The sequence below is a fragment of the Cucurbita pepo genome, chromosome LG15, assembly GCF_002806865.2.
Source record: "Cucurbita pepo subsp. pepo cultivar mu-cu-16 chromosome LG15, ASM280686v2, whole genome shotgun sequence".
In the NCBI taxonomy this organism is placed as follows: Eukaryota; Viridiplantae; Streptophyta; class Magnoliopsida; order Cucurbitales; family Cucurbitaceae; genus Cucurbita; species Cucurbita pepo.
This window is the reverse complement of record NC_036652.1, coordinates 8253101-8272269: the sequence shown is the minus strand read 5'-3', so window position 1 is coordinate 8272269 and position 19169 is coordinate 8253101. Positions and strand designations below refer to the sequence as shown.

The 19169-nt window shown below is 38.3% G+C and overlaps 3 protein-coding genes and 1 long non-coding RNA gene across 7 annotated transcripts; all 4 read right to left on the bottom strand.

Annotated features, from left to right (window-relative positions):
* Positions 1-442: 442 nt before the first annotated feature.
* On the bottom strand, positions 443-5584 carry LOC111811350. Of its 2 annotated transcripts, none has more exons than XR_002817531.1 (5): positions 4371-5584; positions 3356-3406; positions 2570-2704; positions 1223-1946; positions 443-951 (listed from the first exon to the last, which is right to left on the bottom strand). It is a non-coding gene; the product is annotated as an uncharacterized LOC111811350 (long non-coding RNA). The 2 variants fall into 2 exon arrangements; XR_002817530.1 differs by having other exon boundaries at positions 446-951; positions 4767-5584.
* A 1068-nt stretch (positions 5585-6652) lies between these two features.
* On the bottom strand, positions 6653-9532 carry LOC111811586 (14-3-3-like protein D). 2 transcript variants are annotated; one of them, XM_023698512.1, is made up of 8 exons: positions 9315-9522; positions 8833-8855; positions 8384-8690; positions 8224-8311; positions 7515-7624; positions 7269-7417; positions 6827-6882; positions 6653-6748 (listed from the first exon to the last, which is right to left on the bottom strand). In XM_023698512.1, the coding sequence occupies exons 3-8, from the start codon at positions 8686-8688 to the stop codon at positions 6746-6748; spliced, it is 711 nt and encodes a 236-aa protein (XP_023554280.1). In that variant the 5' UTR covers positions 8689-8690; positions 8833-8855; positions 9315-9522; the 3' UTR covers positions 6653-6745. The 2 variants fall into 2 exon arrangements, with proteins under 2 accessions (XP_023554280.1, XP_023554279.1); XM_023698511.1 differs by lacking the exon at positions 8833-8855 and having other exon boundaries at positions 9315-9532.
* Positions 9533-10119: 587 nt separating this feature from the next.
* LOC111776483 (heavy metal-associated isoprenylated plant protein 28) lies at positions 10120-10890 on the bottom strand. The gene is made up of 3 exons (XM_023655936.1): positions 10817-10890; positions 10663-10738; positions 10120-10552 (listed from the first exon to the last, which is right to left on the bottom strand). The coding sequence occupies exons 1-3, from the start codon at positions 10820-10822 to the stop codon at positions 10194-10196; spliced, it is 441 nt and encodes a 146-aa protein (XP_023511704.1). The 5' UTR covers positions 10823-10890; the 3' UTR covers positions 10120-10193.
* Positions 10891-11676: 786 nt separating this feature from the next.
* Positions 11677-16778, bottom strand: LOC111811405 (phosphoenolpyruvate carboxylase 2-like). Of its 2 annotated transcripts, none has more exons than XM_023698223.1 (10): positions 16636-16778; positions 16287-16478; positions 15779-16167; positions 15545-15629; positions 14790-15012; positions 14582-14685; positions 14427-14514; positions 14094-14248; positions 12655-13653; positions 11677-12583 (listed from the first exon to the last, which is right to left on the bottom strand). In XM_023698223.1, exons 2-10 carry the CDS (start codon positions 16455-16457, stop codon positions 11897-11899), a joined length of 2901 nt encoding a protein of 966 aa, XP_023553991.1. In that variant the 5' UTR covers positions 16458-16478; positions 16636-16778; the 3' UTR covers positions 11677-11896. The 2 variants fall into 2 exon arrangements, with proteins under 2 accessions (XP_023553991.1, XP_023553990.1); XM_023698222.1 differs by having other exon boundaries at positions 16608-16773.
* Positions 16779-19169: the final 2391 nt, after the last annotated feature.

Genomic DNA, 19169 nt, shown 5'->3' with positions numbered 1-19169 from the left:
TTCTGAACACCCTGAAAACTGCTGTAGCTTTGAATTGGCGACTGTTCATTTCATTTCCGTGCTTCAAACCCTAAACCCTAAACTCAAACTCAAGTTTCTGGTAGATGAGAGCAGAACCGACAGGGAGATCTGCACTTTGTTTTTTGATCTTCTTGGTTAAACAACCTGTCCTGTGTGCACTGAAATATCTCTCTGTACTTTGTACAATGCTCTACTGGTAATGTCATGGTGTACTTGTTGACCAATGCCTCAGCTTTTTCACCACAATGCATTATTTTGCTTTTCTCATTTCACAACTTTACCAAAAGTGATGCCTCCACACAGGGTAGTCTAGGAGTGGGTATTACAAAAATGACTGATTTTGGTGAAAAAAACATAGCTGGGTGGGTGTGTTTGCCTTTGGATATCACCACCATCATTTGTCCTGTATGTTTTTTGGTGCATTGTTTTTGAACCCATATTCTTTTAAACTTAATCTTGTACATTCATTATCGTCGTTTTAAATGAGACTTGGAGTAGAAATCTATAAAAATGCTCGACTAAAGTTGGGTGGAACAGTGTGGCGGTGATTCGAACAGTGTAAAGCATCATTGTTCTTAGGTCACTACCACACTCATTCAAGATCTCAAGTTCCATCCAAAGTTCAAGACGAGATGGGAAGAGTCTAAAAGCATCACCAGCTTATGCCTCAAATTGTTTAGAATCAAACTTAAGCGTGAACCCATAGAGACTACTTTTCAACGATAAACAATTCGCTCGTAGGGGGTTTATTGCACAAGGCCCCCGTAGAGGAAAATCTTGAAGACAGGCTAGACGCAATAGAGCGACAACTCGAGAGTGGATTCTCCACCGACAGGTGACAAGAGTGGTTATGGGGGTGGGCATGAGCAGTCTGGTGTCTGAGCCAATTGGTCAGGCAACGACAGTTGAACTCTGGCTTTCGCTCTCACCCTAAACAAATGAATTGATAGAGAGGAAGTAACTCGGGAGTAAGTGGGTGTAAAGTAAGGTTAAGAGTAATATTTCTTTTTTTTTTTTTTTTTTTTTTTTTCTAGGGTTAGTTTGTCATGATGTGTGTGTGTGGGACATGGAGAAATGGAATCAGGATTATGGGCCCCTAATGGGCTGGGCCATGGGCCATGGGCCTTGTGCTTTGCACGTAGGGCATGTGTTTTGTGGTGAAATGACAGGTAATTGAAAGGAGGGCTGGGTTTGGGCATACCCCATCTGCTGCCACTGCAAAATGTTGGAAGTTTTGGTGAAAGGGAAGGCGGGGGATGGTACTGCTTTGTCCTCTATTGAAATGTAAGCTGCTCTCCCAGCACCATCATGTCGTTTTGATCTTCTTCTGTTCATGGAAACCGCTGGAATTGGTTGTCTGTCACTCACCGACTTCACTTGCCTCCCTTCATCTCCATCATTGTCCTTTTCCTACTATGACTTCACTTCATAAAATAATCATAATAATTTTCATGCAAAAAAAATATAATATATAAATATTTCAAAATTTATACAGCAGAGTGCTAAGAGTGATTATTTAGGTAGATTGATGTGTGGGAGGGCTGAAACGACGTCGTTTTAATCTGTCTGTTCCAAGGAAAACGCCGCAGAGTTGGCTGGCCATCACTGGACTTGATTAGAGTGTTCATGTTCATGAACCCCCGAATCCAGAGTTGTTGTAATAACATATATCTAAACTTAGAACTCACCATGAAGGCAAAAGCACAATATAAAACATTGCAAACAAAGAAGTGTTTCTATACTACTGGTGGGTCGATGTTGATGTCGATGTCGATGCCGATCAAATAACACGTTGTGTCACTCATTGTTTAGGGCTTTGTTCTATTCTTTACCTTGCTATTCAGTCTGCAGATGTAGCCAATAAGCATGAGTTGCATCTGCTGCTCAAATATTTTGCTATCACATTCGTCCGCTTACCGTAGTTTCTGCCAAAAGCGAGAAAAAACTTTTCAATACTGTTTAATTATGAAGGGGATGTGACAAGCTTGATATTGTCCACTTTGGCCTGTTACTTATCGTTGTCAGCCTTACAGTCTTAAAATTCGTATGTTAGGGAGAGTTTTTCACTATTATAAAGAATGTTTTGTTCCCCCTCTCCAATTGACGTGAGATCTCACAATCTCTCCCTTGGGGGCCAGTGTCCCCACTAACACAACGCCTGCTGTCTGACTCTAATACCATTTGTAACCGTCCAAGCCCACCACTTGGAGATATTGTCTGGTTTGGCCCATTACGTATCGCCGTCAACCTCATGGTTTTAAAATGCGTCTACTATGGAGAGGGTATAGCCCTACTTCGACCAGTGCCACGCACTGTCCGGTGATTGGCTTTAATACCATTTGTAACAGTCAAAGCCTACCACTAGCAGACATTGTCCACTTTGGCCCGTTACGTATTGTCATCAACCTCACGGTTTTAAAACGCGTCTACTAGAGAGAGGTTTCCACACCCTTATAAAACATGTTTCGTTCCCCTCTCCAACCAACGTGGGATCTCACAAACTCAACTCAGGAATCAACACAAACTTAATGAAAGACTGCAAAGGTACCTAAATCCTTCTCTTTTTCGTGCAGGAACTGCAATTCCATCCTATGTTAACCACAACCTTGATGGTCTAAGCCGTACCAATTCCAGCCCAATTGAAGAACGTTCCAAAAGCTTAGTCAGGCAATGATGCCATCCTCTGAAACCATGCATTAAACTCATCATGAACCACAACATTGTGAAAAGCCAAACCAACACATGAACTTTTCAGATCCCATAGTTAAACCAAGCAATTTAGTGAGCAGATTTCACATGCAATTTTTTTTAGAAAGCCCAGTAGCTTTGAAAAGCAGTATAAACTCAGTCAGAAAATGACATCTGGACTTGAATTATGGCCACCATTCTATTTTAAGCCCAGTAGCTTTGTAAGTTTGCTGGCTATATGTTCTTCATTTTGTAAGGTACATAAGGCCTTGGTAGGAAGCTATTCTATTCTCTCTCATTTTGAGACACTTCCCTCATTTTTCATGGATTTGGCTTAATCCATCAACCAAGAATTTAGTTGTTTCCATTTCCTTCAGCGTTTGGGTTTAAAGATTTCGATAATCCACAAGACAATCTTGTTCCTAACTTACATTGATATCATTAAATCTGTATGGCTTTGATTTCAGAATGCAATATTGAACATAAAGTTCCTTACACTTCCATTTCCACATGATCAGAAGTAAGGTTTTAGTATGCACCGAGTTTATGTCATGAAAAGATGGAATGAGACAGAATCTTATCTTCATCGAGACGGTTCATGCAAAAACAAAACAAAAAAAGCCTTACAGATAAGAAGCAGGTTTACCTTTAACAACCTGGTCACTACCAAGAATCACAGCAAACCAGTCCTTTCAACCTGCATACAAGAACATACATCATGCAGTTACGAAACCAAAATGGGGACAGTATGAACAGGCCAACGTTGCACATGGTACTAGACCAATAATAGGATGATATGTAACGAGAGAACAATAATTACTAAATAAAGACAAAAGCCATAAAAGTAAGGAAGAGTCCAATCCCACCGCCAACAGATATTGTCCGCTTTGGCTTGTTGCGTATCGCTATCAGCCTCATAGTTTTTAAAATGCGTCTACTAGGGAGAGGTTTCCACACCCTTATAAGAAATGGTTCATTCCCCCCTCCAACCAATGTGAGATCTCACAATCCACCTCTTTGGGGCCCAGAGTCCTTGTTGGCATACCACCCAGTGACTAGCTTTGATACCATTTGTAACGGTCCAAGTCCACCGCTAGCATATATAAACCTCTCCCTAGCAGACGTATTTTAAAACCATGAGACTGACGGTGTTACGTAACGGGCTAAAACGGACAATATCTACTAGCAGTACGCTTGAGCAATTACAAATGGTATCTGAGCTAGACATCGGGCGGTGTGCCAGCAAAGACACTGAGCCCCAAAGGGGGGTGGACACAGGGCAGTGTGCTAGCGAGGACGCTGGGTCCCGAAGGGGGTGGATTGTGAGATCCCATATCAGTTGGAGAGGGGAACGAAAAATTCTTTATAAAGATGTGGAAACATCTCCATAGTACACGCGTTTTAAAAACCTTGAGGGAAAGCTCGAAAGAAAAAGCTCAAAGAGGACAATATCTTATAGCGGTGGGCTTGAGCCGTTACACAAATAACTAACGTCAATCCCACTAGTCTACACAGTGAAGATTGTTCACTCCAACGACCAATAGGGACTCAGAAAAACCTGTATTACTTCCTAAATTCTTCCATATGAAAATGAGTTACGATAGCAGAAGACTGAAGAAAGCTGTCAGACATGCAATTACAGGGGAAAGAAGGAAAACAACATTAGCTATAACAGGTCAAACTGAGAATGATCTGTTCAGCACATCACAGATAACCTGAAAAGAAAGAAGAAAAGAAGAAAAGTAATAACATTTATTACATATACATGTGGTTTTCTGAAAAGCAATCAGGAGAATATGACCCTACAATGTGGGGGGAGTTTAATCATATGGTATGATTGGAAAAGGAGGACAAAGGAGTATGCTAAACCCCACACGAAGCATCAGAAAAGGACCCATCACATGCATTCATCCTTTGGCTGTGTTTGGTGGATTTGCATGTCCTTATCTGCCAAACCTCCTCACTTAATACCCAGAAAAAATTAAATTCGAAAGGGATCCATTATCCATTGCAGCACAGTACTACCTTCATCAAATATTAACATAAAAACATCTAACCTTTTTGATCTTCAAGAAAACAATACCCTGGCCAAGTTGAGCCTAGCCGATCCCCCTGTGCCACTTTTTTCTTCCTGCAATATAAGAATGTTACGGTAAATTTCTTAAAAATTAAAGGCCATAATCCGTAACAACTGCAACTGCAGCTGCAGATTCTTTCTAGGTCATGCCCAATTTCTCCTCCTCTTCCCTCTTCTTGTCCCAAACTTTCCAATATTTTGCCAAAAAGAATAGCATTCAATACATCCTTTGTCGCCCCCGCACATAATACAGCAGTGTACCTGCGTTCTCATACAACTAAAACGAGAAATTACAGATCAGAACTCTACTAAATTCAGACTGAAAGAAACCGAGTCTACCAGAGCACGAAATAGATTAGTGAATAAGCAAGCATTGAAATGAGAAGCGTAACGCTGTTATAAAGCTTGAGAATCAAATCAGAATTCGACGAATAGAGTAAGGGATTCGAAACAGATTGAATATGACAGTTCGAAATCTGATTTGTTTCCGCTTTGCTCTGTTCTTCGTGGAGATTGAACAATTAGAAAGGACGAAAATGGCGGGTTTCAACCATTGTTTTGGGTGCGTACAATGCTTAATGTAGGCCAACTGCAAGATGCTGGTTCAACCAATTTCTGCTGTCTCGAACTTCAAGCATCATTCGATATTCATATTTGCATCATTCGGATTTTTACCATTCCTTTTTTCAAAATATTACGTTTGTTTTTTAGTGTCGAGTTTGGTTTCCTTTCAATTTGCCAACCGCCAACTAAACATGTCTTCGAGTCAAGATATTACACATTCACCTTTAAATCTTAACTTTTAATCAATTAATTTAAATTTAAATCAAATTCTAAAAACAAAAACAAATATTCAAAACTTCATTTAATTTTCATTTGACAAAAGTAAAAAATAAAGTTCAAACTTTAGAAGATAAAAAAATGTTTTTAAAAAAACCCTAAAAATTAAAAAAAAAAATTAATTGAAATCTTATTCTAAAACTGAATTTCATAATACAAACACTTCCACAGTTTATTCCAATGTGGTGGTGTTACTTCGAACAAAAATCTAATGCCATGAAGTGAAATGGAAAGCATAAAGGAATAATTCCACAGTTTATTCCAATGTAAATGGGCCAATGCAACAACAAGAAGGTGGGAGGCACCTTAGAAACATAGTCACATCAATCAAATAGTGACCTCCACACGCTGTACAGTACAGAATGTTCTAAAGCATTTCTTACATTCCTGTTCACATAATGACACACACCATGCATTTATAATGCCAGTTTCCACTCCAAAACTTCAAAAACTTGAATTCGATTACAAAAAGAGGGAAATGCTTAGAGATCCTATGCAAAACCAACCAGTAAAACTGACCATATTCTAATTTATTCATCTCTACAATTACTCAAAACAATTTTTTAATTAAAAGTAATTAATACACTGAAGTAAAATGAAGAATAGGATCACCTTTAAGCATTCCTCGATCTGCAAAGTAGTCCTAGTGTCCTGTACACTCACATTATATTTCGTCAGGAGAGAGAGAGAGAGAGAGAGAGAGAGAGAGAGAAGCTGTGAGTAAGAGCATGAGGAAGGTAGGAAAGATATATTTATAAGATTTGACACAGAACATATATATAATGCTTCAACAGAAAGCCTCCATTTGGGCAATGCCATTTTTCATCTAAACAGGATGGATAAACATTCAAGTCGATCCCCCTACAACCTATCGAGACCATCCACTGAGAAGGGAAAGCTTGTGCGAATGCAAGATTATAGACCAAACAAGTGTCCAGACATCATACTGATGGAATCGGAAAATAAGAAAAATGTGAGAATAAAAGGAAAATGCTGAAGAAAAAATAAACCTCATAAGTCTTTCNAGGAACCCTCCTTATGCTAAACACCAAGAGCAATTATCGAGTCACATCCATCATCTCCAGAGTAGTGATTCTGCCACTTATGATGCTATCCGCTTCACTGCAGCAAATGAAGAATGGTTAGGCATAATAATTCAAACATGACTGACTAACTGCAACCAAGGATTGAGCAACTCACCTCGGCATCGTCACCACCAGAAATCTTGGCAGTTCCATTGATCTTTTGGGCATCATCTGTAGCAATGAGTAATGCACGTTAAAACACAGAAAAACAAATGACCAAGTCATTGCTATTTGCCATCATCCCTATAGACAGAGTATGGAGAAGGAGAAATTCATTCTAAATGAAGGACATCCTGGATTTCAACTTTCAACCAAATATACTACACACCCAATTTGTGCATTGAGCGGGTTCATGTACAACAGCTGTCTTTAGCGACTCATTCCCATCATCATCTGAATGCTTATGATATCCTCGGTTCCTTTTTTACACTCACTCTCTTAAACAACCCCAACAGAGAACTCTCGCCAGAAGAATAGTTAGCTTAAATGACACACCCCCCCCCCCCCCCCNCAAAAATGCATATAGGCTAAGTCCACTTAAAGATTTTCACCATTACCTCCATCCTCTGGGATGTCAGAAGTCCATAATGTAAGGTTGTCCCTAAGAAGCTGCATGATTAAGGTGCTATCTTTGTATGACTCCTCGTTAAGGGTGTCAAGTTCGGAGATGGCTTCATCAAAAGCTTGCTTTGCAAGGTGGCAGGCCCTAAACAACAAAAAGCACAATGTACCATCAATGTCAACAAAGCTCCGAAGAGGACAACACTCAGCTAGATTTACTGACAATATTACATTAATCATACCTTTCGGGTGAATTCAGGATTTCATAATAGAAGACTGAGAAATTTAATGCCAAACCCAAACGGATAGGATGTGTAGGGGGTAATTCAGATTCGGCTGAGCTGGTTGCAGCCTGTAACAAACAGGATAAAGCAGAACAAATGTAAAGGCTAGGAAATGTATAGATAGAAGAGAGAGTACAGTTAACAATATTGCTTCTCAATCAAAATGTTTGACCTACGGGTTCCCAGTAATCCAATCAAAAACTTTCTGGCAACTCTCTTCCTGTAAATCTTATTTTGAACAAGTATTACCCCAGAAAAGAGAAGATTCGTAGTTGAATTTTCTTTGATGATCAGAAACGGGAAAGTAGTACCACAAGCAAAAGAAAATCTTAATTTAATTGTCCTCTCAAAGGAACAAATGCACGTAATTTTCTCAACTATCATCCAGACAACTGCTGGAAGAATGTAAATAGTCGTAATCCCAAGAAAATGAACGTGCATATATCTATATGATAAACCAGACACATACCAAACATTTCAGCAAAATACAAAACTTGTTCAGTATGATATAAGCGGCAATACAAACAATCAACAAATTTAGAAACAGAGAGACAGAGAAAGTCAAGTATGATCAAATTTTAATAAATGAAGAAGAAAACAGCAAGATAAAGAGTAGAATAGAAGCACGTGATTCATATGAAAATAAAGGGGAAAAGTAAATGCCCACCTCATATGCCTTCATCGATTGATCAGCTGCTTCTTTCTTCTCATTACCAGATTTAAATTCAGCAAGGTAACGATAATAATCTCCTTTCCTGCAATGAAGGATGATTAAATTTCACCAGTGTCGAGTAGTCATGCACCTATCCATCAAAGCATATACTCACATCTTATAGTAGAACACTGTCGATTCCCCAGCTGAAGCCAATGGAATTAGGTGCTCGTCAATCACTGTCATGATATCATCACAAATACCAGAGAGCTCTGTTTCAACCTTTTGTCTGTATTCCTTGATGCGTTTAGCATTTGCTTCATTTCCTTTAGCTTCTTCTTTCTGCTCTATTGATGATAAGATCCTCCATGATGCTCTCCGTGCTCCAACCACATTCTTGTATCCAACAGAAAGTAAGTTTCTTTCCTCAACTGTCAATTCAACCTCAAGCTTTGCAACATTCTTCATTGCTTCCACCATTTCTATTTAACAAAAATGGATGAAAAAAACGCAAGTTAAAATCAGAATCATCATCTATCATCCAAAACCAACCACAATCAGAGATTTGCCGTCGGGACAAGCAAAGACAGAACAGGCAGAAACTTCAATCTGCTTTGAGCTTACAGATAAAACGATGTCCAAGTTTTCTGTGTAAGTAAGAGTTAATAATTAGCTACCAAGCTAAGGAATAGATCAAAACACTTGCAAAAAAAAAAAAAAAGAGAGTATTTTCTATTAAATCAAACAGATCAGACAGAAAACAATAGATCAAGAAAAAAAATGCTGCTCGAAAAGCTAAATCAAAGAAATTTAGCAGAATTTTAGGCAAATGAAATCTCCTCATGTTTCACACAGATCGTGTAAACAAAGGAACATAACAACACTTCAATCTACAAAAACCCGGGAAACACTACACACATAGGCAAGCGATCGCGCCACAAATCCATGCACGAAAAGCATAAATACAGAGGGCAGAAAAAATAAAAACATAGCACGCGACCACAAGGAATGCGATCTGAGCAGGCAGTCAAAAGTAAAACACAGATAAGAAAGCATAAGCAAACAAATCAAACGGAAATGGAAGAAAATAAGAAGATGCCGCAAACCATCATAACGCTCGGCCTGCTCGGCGAGCTTAGCGACGTAAACAAAGTTCTCGCGTTCTTTACTGGAAGCCATGGCCGATCTGAGACCAAAGAATTAGGGTTTGCTATACAGTGTGGGTTTTTCGGTGGTTCTGGCTCGAAAAGGAGAGAGACCGAGTCAGACCCACAGAAACGAAGAAACCAACAATATCAGAAGAATAAAACCTTGAAATTGCTCTTATTGTTAATTATATATTTATTTATTATTATTATGTCAAAATATTTGTTCTTCTTCGCTGTTCAAAAAGATTCCGGTCTCAATAAAATTGACATCCAAATTTGCCGCGTATTAGAGATAATTCCCGGAAAATTCTCCCCAATAGTCGCATGCCACGTATACCATCATAATTTTTTTGTTAATAAGCAAAAAGAAAAATCCTTCCTCCCTTCAACCAATTAACGATTGCCACGTTTCACAGTCCACCAACAGCCTATCGACGGTCTTAAATTTTGCAGAGACTATTAGAAAATAAATAAAATTAATTTCCGGAAATACCCTCGTAATTTATTAAAATTTCAATTCTATCCCACACCAATAATTGCTTCAAGTGTATTATTCTTGACTTTTTGAAATCGATAAAGTCTACAATTTAAATAAAAAATAAATTGATTTTAATTAATATTTTTTCAGTATATAATATATATATATATCTCAAGGGTATACAATTAAAGAAAAAACTGGTGAATATTTCTTGGTCATGGGTTGCAATCAAGGCCCAACTCCATAAATGCTGGGCCCACTTAACGTTAAGACCCGGCCCAACATTGTACAATATTATTATTATTGTCAAACAAAGAGTCATTTTTAGATCCTTAAGCAGAAGATTAAGAGAGTAATGATTACATAATAGAGCAATTATTGACATTGTCGTCACTAAACACGGAGCCAGTCTGGCGGCCGAAGATGTTGGAATGTGTGGAGAAGTTTTGGTGATGGGCCTGGTCATGATTATCGTACCCATGTTTGTAATAGTTGTAAGTCGATGTGGGCTGGGGCCCATAGAAATTTGGGACGGGCCCATTTAAATGGTGCTGTGGGTACGGATCACTCTCGTTACCGTGCTCCGGGTTGTACGGTAACTGCCACAGCTCCGCTCGACGACCGGTTTTCCGAACCGCTTTCAGAACCTTCTTTTGCTCCGCCCACCCGGTTACCGTCACTTTCTGTAACGACATGTCGATTTCAACGTTGTCGACACCTGAAACATTTAATAAATAATTAATCGTATAAAATGATTATAAATTTCGTGATTTCATATTCAATAAATAATTTATTTTTTATTTTTTATTTATAATTAAAACCTCTAACCTTTTAATTTTTGGAGCGAGCTCCGGACTTTGCTTTCGCAACCGGGGCAATCCATATGGACTCGGAGCTCCAAAGTCTGAAGAAATTAAGAGGAAAATTAAAATTAAAATTAAAATTAAATAAAATAAGAAAAGAGGGATGGTAGGATGCATACCGTCATATTCTGGGGAAAATGGGAGAAAATAAAATAAAATAAATGTAAAATATTTATTTGAAGATATGGAAATTTGGTATGAGAAGCTGAACCAAGGTTGAGTTTATATAGGTAACGTTGCTTATTTAGTATGCACAAAAAGCTGTCCTTTTTATTTTATAATTTATAAATTCCAGGCACCGACTTTTTTATTTTTTTAATAATTTATTTCAAGTGACAGAATTAATGGGCTGTTTATTGCAAATAGAGTGAAAAATAAGAAAACAAATTTAAATTATTTTATTTATATATCATTTATTAATTTTTATGAATAATGGGTTGACTTAATGTATATTATTATTTATTTGATCATTGTTGTATTATTCTATAATATGTTGGAGATGGAACGACATGGGCAAATGGATCCACATGGCAAAGCGGCATTGGTGGATCATGTTACTTTATTTATTTATTTTTTTTATTTTTTATTATTTTTTTATTTTTTATAAATGTCATTTCTATTATTTGATTATGATAAATGACTGAGTGGCTTTCTAAGCTCTTCGAAGCAATGGTTACGAGATATCGAATTTCAGGATAGAAGAACCTTTTCTAAATTTTCATACAACTATAAATTTGACGATCATTGCTATTCTTAAAATAGAAGGAAAGTCTTCGTATTATTTGGACATATGTTGAACCAGTTATGACTCTCTACCCACAGCAACAGGTTTCGTTCGTGGTTTTATGTTCACTCCACGTTGATTTTGGAGCTATTTAGCCCGTGTTTCATGCTATAATGAAATATGGATCGATTTTGGATCATTGGCGAAATCACCATTGTGAAAGGACTAATGGAAAAGGAGTGGAAACACATAACAGATGGAAAAAAAAAGACTGATCTTCTGATGCATTTCAACAGTTATAAAACCGAAAGTTCTTGTTGCACAAGTTATTATAAAGAGGATGGCCTTAAAGCTCAGTAGCACAGCCAATACATATGTCTACGAAGGAAAACGGGCGTCCACGTCGCACCGACCATGGGGATGGCCTCGCCTTAGCCGGTGTTCTGCATCCCAGCAGCATGGGAATGGCCTCGCCTTAGCCGGTGTTCTGCATACCAGCAGCAATACCCTTCATCGTTAAGATGAGGGTGTCCTCCAAACCAGGGGCGTAGTCACTCTTAGGATTGAGCTTCACAAGTTCTGCAGCAGATTTGCTTGATTCAAGGTGGTAATCCTTTGACAGGTGAGGTCTAACTTCCACGTTGTAGTTCGGATCACGGATTCGCTTCAATGTGTACGCTTGGCAGACGTTAAGGGTAGTTATGTAAGAATCACGGAGACGAAGTCGCTGCCTCAAGTAGGGGTCGCCTTCAAGAAGATCCTTGTGTTTAGCTACCTGAAGGAGAAGGTGCTTAGTTTCTTCATAGGTAGCCCTCAATCGGTCGCCGAACGACCATAGATCTTCGGACACGAGAAGCTTGTCATACAGAGCAGCAATGCCAGGGTCTCCTTTGGCAAACACCATTTCAACCAAGTCAATGGTGACTCTGAAGAAAGGCCATTGACTGTACATCTCCTGCAGCATGTGAAGATTCTTCACATCCTTTTCAATGGCATATTTAAATGCTGCTCCAAAGCCAAGCCAGACTGGTAGATGAAACCTTGTCTGCGTCCAAGCAAAGATCCATGGAATTGCACGGAGTGATTCAATTCCTCCACTTGGCTTCCTCTTTGATGGACGACTTCCAATATTCATTCTACCATATTCTAACTCTGGGGTTGCCTGCATATTTAAAGAAATGAGGACACAAGGCAATAAATCCGTGAATCAATTATATGGCTAAGAACACTTACAAGGCGGAAGTATTCGACAAAACGGGGTTCCTGGAAAACTATGGAGCGATATTTCTCCGTAGCAACAACAGCCATTGCATCCATGAGAGCACGCCATTCGGGCTTCGGAGAAACAGGTGGATTCATGCCATGCTCGAGCGTTGCAGCGGTAAAACGCTGAAGTGTTCTAAAGCATAAGTGCTCCTCCCCAAAAGATTGTTCAATAACTTCACCTTGAACTGTGACTCGTAGTGAACCGTGAATTGTATCCGGGGGCTGAGATAATATAGCCAGGTGGGTCGGTCCGCCTCCTCTGCCAACAGTTCCTCCTCGGCCATGGAACATTGTGAGCTTAACTCCATACTGTTTTGCCACTTTGATGAGTTCTTCTTGGGCCTTATATAGATGCCAAGCAGCAGAGAGACGGCCAGCATCCTTCCCTGAATCCGAGTACCCGATCATGACTTCTTGCTTACCATTGATGCGGTTTCTGTACCAGTCGATTGAAAAGAGACGAGCCATTGCAGAAGGAGCAGCCTCAAGATCACCAAGTTTTTCAAACAATGGTACAACCCTCAATGGCTTCTTTACATGACATTCACGTTGTAAAAGCTCAACAGCAAGCACATCAGATGGTGCTGTTGCCATTGAGATAATGTAGGCACCGAAGTTATCTGAAGGAAGCTCTGCAATGACATTGAAGGTGTCCAGAACATCAGCAATTTCTTCCGTCTTCGGAAGATCGGGACCGAAAAGAGGGCGTTTGCCACTGAGTTCAGATAGTAGCCATTCTTGCTTTTGTAGTTCTGACCATTCTTTGTATGAACCAATGCCTAGGTAATTAGTGATAGCATCAATGACATCAGTGTGTCTGTCTGATTCTTGTCGGATATCCAGTCTTACAAGTGAAAGCCCAAATGTAGAAACTTGCCGTAAGAAATCAAGAAGGCTCCCATCTGCAATTGGCCTATCACCACAAGCGCAAAGCGACCTGTAGCAGAGTTCGAGAGGCTCGAGGAACTGTAGGGAAAAAGAAAGTATGTCAGGACTGTTAGGAACCACGAACCTCTACAATGATATAATAGTCTATTTTGAGCATAAGCTCTCATGGCTTAGATTTTGGTTTCCCCAAAATACCTCGTACCAATGGAGATGTATTCCTTACTTATAAACTCATGATCAACCCCTTAATTAGCCGATGTGGGGTGAGATCCCACATCGGTTGGAGAGAGGAACAAAACATTCCTTATAAGAGTTTGGAAACCTCTCTGTAGCAGAGGCGTTTTAAAACCTGAGGAAAAACCCAAAGAGGACAATATATGTTGAATGGAAAGGGTAAAAACACTAGGATTATTTTAGGGTAAGTTTGAAAAGACTTTCGAGGTGATTAAAAGTACTTGTAACATTTAAAAAATATTTTTAAGCACTTAAAAAGTTATTCTATTAGGGCAAGGAAAAACCTGCTCAAGATCAGTGAAAGTTGTATCCTCGGGAATCTCAGACATTCCTTTGGCTAATAAATGACGAGCACGTTCACGTGTATTGTATAACTTGTCGCGTACATAACCAAGAACAACACGGTAGGGCTCATTTGGAGGAACTTGTTTCCAAAACTCTGCGACCCAGAAAGCAAGAAAAGACACCCAAGATTAGTAAACTCATGAGGCCAGATATTAGTCCAATCAAAACCATGCCAAGACGTAATATTAAAGAATATGGTCAACTTTTTGTAGCATATTGATATCTAAATCAAAACCTAAATGTGTTCATTCTTAAAACATAATCCTATTTACCTATAAAGTGCTTTGCATCTTTTCTTAAGGAACTATGAAGTTCTTCGGCACGGCTTTGTAACTCGTCGCTGCATCTCCACATAGATAACTGGAAAACAGAGGAATTGCTTATACCTGAACCTGAAAATTTTAATTCACTTTTTACTTGCTTATACCTCAAACATAAGATCTTCTATCTGGGAAAAGTATAAGTTAGCCGCCATCATTCTAGCCAATAAGCAGACATCCCTTGTAACTTCTGGTGTAACCCTGGGGTTTCCTGTAGAGAACTCAAAGCATGGTGTGATTCAGCATGCACTCTTACATAATGAATGATCTAATGAAAGGGTGACTAGATTTAAGTCTTTGCTGTGATAAACATACCATCACGATCCCCGCCCATCCAGGATGAAAACTGAATAAGAGGAGCATTATAAGGAACACGTTCATCGATTCCTATGTTCTTCAAAGCAGTATCCACTCGACGCAAGAATTTAGGTACACCTTTCCAGATTGTCTCATGAAAGTAGCTCATTCCAGCTCTCATTTCGTCCTGTGGCGTTGGAGGAGTTCGTCGGATTTCATCTGTACGAAATGCAGCTTGAATCTGTATGAGAGGAGACAAATGGGACGTCAGAAATTACTTCCACAAGGAATCATCTGCCTACTTTCAAAAGTGTTGAATTTCTACATTGATCAATGTAACAGTTCAAGCCCACCACTAGCAGATATTGTCCGTTTTGGCCTGTTACGTATCACCGTCAGCCTCACGGTTTTAAAATGCATCTACTAGGGAGAGGTTTTCCCACTCTTATAAGGAATGTTTCGTTCTCCTCTCCAACCGATGTGGGATCTCACAATCCACCCCCTTGGGGGCCAGCGTCTTCGCTGACACACCGCCCGGTGTCTGGCTCTGATACCATTTATAACAGCTCAAGCCCACCACTAGCGGATATTATCCGCTTTGGCCCGTTACATATCACCATCAGCCTCACGGTTTTAAAACGCGTCTACTAGGGAGAGGTTTCCACACTCTTTTAAGGAATGCTTCATTCTCCTCTCCAACCAACGTGGGATCTCACAATCAATAACTAAATAGAATATAAGGAATCCCTTTCCTAGTAAGGGCATGAACATACCTCCCGTTGCAGAGCTTCATCAAGCTCCTGTTTGTCATCAGGAGTAATATCTTTTGCATACAATTGAGTCAAGCAATTTCTAATCCTGGAAAAACATATAAAACCAAGAACAATCTTAGAACAACAAACAATCTCCCCAGTTCGAAAAATACTTCAAACTGTTATCTCTAGGATTCGTTTCTCTTTCTTGCAAGTGAACTAATGACTAAACATGAAGTTAAAAAAGGTATGAACCTGCCATGCTTTTGAAGCAGAGATCTACGAACAGACTGAGTAGGATGGGCTGTAAAGACCAAATCTACAGTCTGGTTTTTCAAAGCATCAAACACTTCTTGAGGGGAATTATTCAACTGCAGGAGCCTCTTGAAGGTTTCTTCAATATCTGATTCGGTTGTAGCATTGGCCTCATCAGCAAAGCCACCTTTCTTCAACTTTATTCTCCTCCTATACGCAATCTGAACTTCCTCGGCTAAATTAGCCAAATTAAGCATATGAGAAAAGGATTTCGCTACTACGATAGAGTCCCCCGGATCCAAACTTGTCAAGGCATTCCCAAGTTCCTCCAATTTTTTAGGGTCACGGTTCCTCTCATACTCAGCAGAGAATTCATAACACTCTTGAACCTATTCCACGAAAATCGAATTCAAGTTGCTCTTCACATTCATAATCAAATTCAATCAATCAAAAATCGCAAAAACCAAATACGATAATCTCAAAATTAGTTAACGAGTTAGCATATTACAGTTTCTCTGAGATCCTCCCCATGTAAATCCTGAAGAATATCCAAAAACCGATCCAACAACAAAGCATCATATTCCACTAGCTTATCATCCTCCGAGACCTTACTCGGAGCAAGAAGCCTCAATTGAGCGTCAATCGAAGCCATTTTCTCCAAGTTCTTAGGCGCCGCCATTTACTTCTCCGCCGATCCGTCCTTTATTCACAAACCAATCGCCAAAATCACAAAGCAACACAATGTAACCAAACAACCAAACATCAAAACCAATGACACCAAAAAGAAAACGTAATGATCAACAATACAAATCTGAAGAAAATCCCTCACCTCAGACGAAAAAGAAAGAGAGAACAACCTGATGATCTTCACAAGAGAAAGAGGCGGAAAAGTTGAAGAACTTCGAAATGCCTCAATCACGAACAGAGAAAAGTAAGTAACGAAAAAGATTAGAGCATCAATTTATAGACATCCAAATCCTTTCTGTTTTTGTTTCATATTACAATTAAACCGATGAATAACGACATCTACTATTTATTTTTCTTCCACGAAAATAATTTTCTAAATGTTTTCTTCATTTTTTCTTTTTGCTCGAAAAAATTAATTTTGTTGGTAAATATCAGTCAACACAACTCTCAATTGCCACGTGTCAGAGTGACCTGGCTTTTGAACCAATTTTTTAAAAAGTATCATTTTATATTTTCGAAGGTTCCTAGAATTCTGCCACGTAGCATTTACTTTCATTACGGAAACGAATATACGGATTCACACTAGTTGGATGCTCCCTAAATTAATTTTTATGATTCCGTACAATATTTTTAATTTTTAAATTTTACCTTTTTCAGTTTTGATTTAAAATTAAATTTTCTTAATTATGGTGAGATATTCCATCCCAACTTACTATAAAAAAAATTTTAAAAAAAATTGATGAATTGAATTATAATTATTTTTATTTCATATTTATCATTAATCGCAGCCCATTAGAAATAAAATATTTTACTTTATTAAATTAATTATATCAATTTAATTATTACCTTTCAGGTTAAAAAATGTCGCTATCAATTGAAGTTATTAAATTTTGTTGTCGAATAAGTATTTATTAGAGATTCTGTCATTTTGAGCGAATCAAACAGAATAATTACATCAGTACATTTTATATATGTTTCGACCTTTAACACAATAAATTAATTTAAAATAATTATAATAAACGGTAAACTAAATCAATTAAATTAATTTATTAGACACGGGTATTTGTAGGAAAATAAATTTTATAATTTTAGTTATCTATAAGTAAAATTTAAAAAAATGTGGAAATTAAAAAATTGAAGCTAATTTAAAAATACGTGTAAATAATATTGGTGTTGGGCCATGAAGCACGCGCCAAACACTGTCTGTGTGCGGTTCGTCACTCAGTCACTAAATGCCAATGGCCAAGTCAGACGGCGCCCATGGTTTGGTTCAAATGGTAACAAATCACACACTCTTTCCAAATAATTTATTCGAGAGTGTCTGGATCATCCATTAAATTAATTTAATCATTAATTTAATTTTTTAATATCATTCAATCAAATATATAAATATGAACTTTACGTGTATAATTACGTAGGATCTAATTTATAAATCTGAATCGCCCATTAAATTAATTTAATTTTAAATTTTAAATTTTAAATTTTAAATTTTAAAATTCATTCAATAAAATATATAAATCTATTTTAATTCTTACTTTTCCAACTTTTTTTAGTTCACGAACTCTATACTTTATTGCCTTTAATATTAATTAACAAAAAAAAAAACATTTTAGTGAGCAATTAGTTAGTTAATTAACGCTTGTACTTTAAGGCTTGTTTTATTTGTTCCATTAAACTAATTTTTGGTGGGTACCTTTCCTCTGGATTTCAGTAAAAACCACTTATTTTATTACTTAATCTATCAACTTTTAAAAAGTAACTTTTCTTAGTGATTTACATGCTATTTTGACCTAATACCCACTTTCGGATGTCGAGCCTGAAAAAATTACATCTGAGTAGCTAAAGGAAGGGAAATCAACCGAGACCGCTTAACAGTTCTATAACATTTTTCGATATTGTCTTCCTAGGGTCATAGGCAACAGTGTTGAAGATTGTTGGGAGTGAGTCCCACGTTGGCTAATTTAGGGAATGATAATAGATCTCCATGGGTATGAGGCGTTTTGGGGACAATATCGTACCATTGTGGAGATTCGTGATTCGTAACAAACAGTGGTCGACCAATAGGTTTTTTGGGCATTCGGATTCAAAAAATTGATTTTGTCTCAATGCGGTTCTCCCCGAAAGAGTGAGCGCTCACTCTTTATTATGGGGTGCACCCTATTTTTTTATTATTGGTCAAATAGGTTGCTGGTCCTTTAGGCGAGACTCTTGACTTTACCCGGTGATTCCTTGACTAATGTAGTTAGACGCACCCAAAAGGAATGTGGTTCGGGTTGAGGCTTTCTTTCCTTGATTAGTAAAGAGGGCATCAAACGTTCGTGGAGTTTGTGCCTTACCTACCACCATGGGACTCAACTGGAATAACTCAAAAGAGGGTTATATGATTTCCCTTCATTTTAAGGTTTTTCTAAAGAATTATTTATTAAAAACGGGTTGAGGCTTCCTTGACTAAGATGGGCCGGCCCAATGGGCCGATTCGTAGGAAACGTTTGGGCCGTCAACAAAATAATTGTAAAGCCCAATGACCAAAGTCGATCACTTGTCCATCTTTTTTTTTGGGCTGTTTCATGGCAATCGTCACACTATATTATCGACATGTCGTCACAGTTTCTGTGCCTCTTCCATGTCCCGACAAATTACATATGTACGGATATATGGAAAGTTTACCTCAAGCATAAAAAAGTAACTTTAAGAAATTAACTCT

Coding starts and splice junctions, on each gene's coding strand:
- LOC111811586 (XM_023698511.1), bottom strand. CDS start 9,387: ATGGCTTCCAGTAAAGAACGCGAGAACTTTGTTTACGTCGCTAAGCTC. Junction 8,691..9,314: donor GCAGGCCGAGCGTTATGATG/GTTTGCGGCATC, acceptor TTTGTTAAATAG/AAATGGTGGAAGCAATGAAG. Junction 7,625..8,223: donor AATCGATGAAGGCATATGAG/GTGGGCATTTAC, acceptor TGTTTGTTACAG/GCTGCAACCAGCTCAGCCGA.
- LOC111776483 (XM_023655936.1), bottom strand. Junction 10,553..10,662: donor CTCGCTCCAAAAATTAAAAG/GTTAGAGGTTTT, acceptor TAAATGTTTCAG/GTGTCGACAACGTTGAAATC.
- LOC111811405 (XM_023698223.1), bottom strand. CDS start 16,457: ATGGCGGCGCCTAAGAACTTGGAGAAAATGGCTTCGATTGACGCTCAA. Junction 14,686..14,789: donor GATGGGCGGGGATCGTGATG/GTATGTTTATCA, acceptor AGTTCTCTACAG/GAAACCCCAGGGTTACACCA. Junction 13,654..14,093: donor CTTTCACTGATCTTGAGCAG/GTTTTTCCTTGC, acceptor TTTTCCCTACAG/TTCCTCGAGCCTCTCGAACT.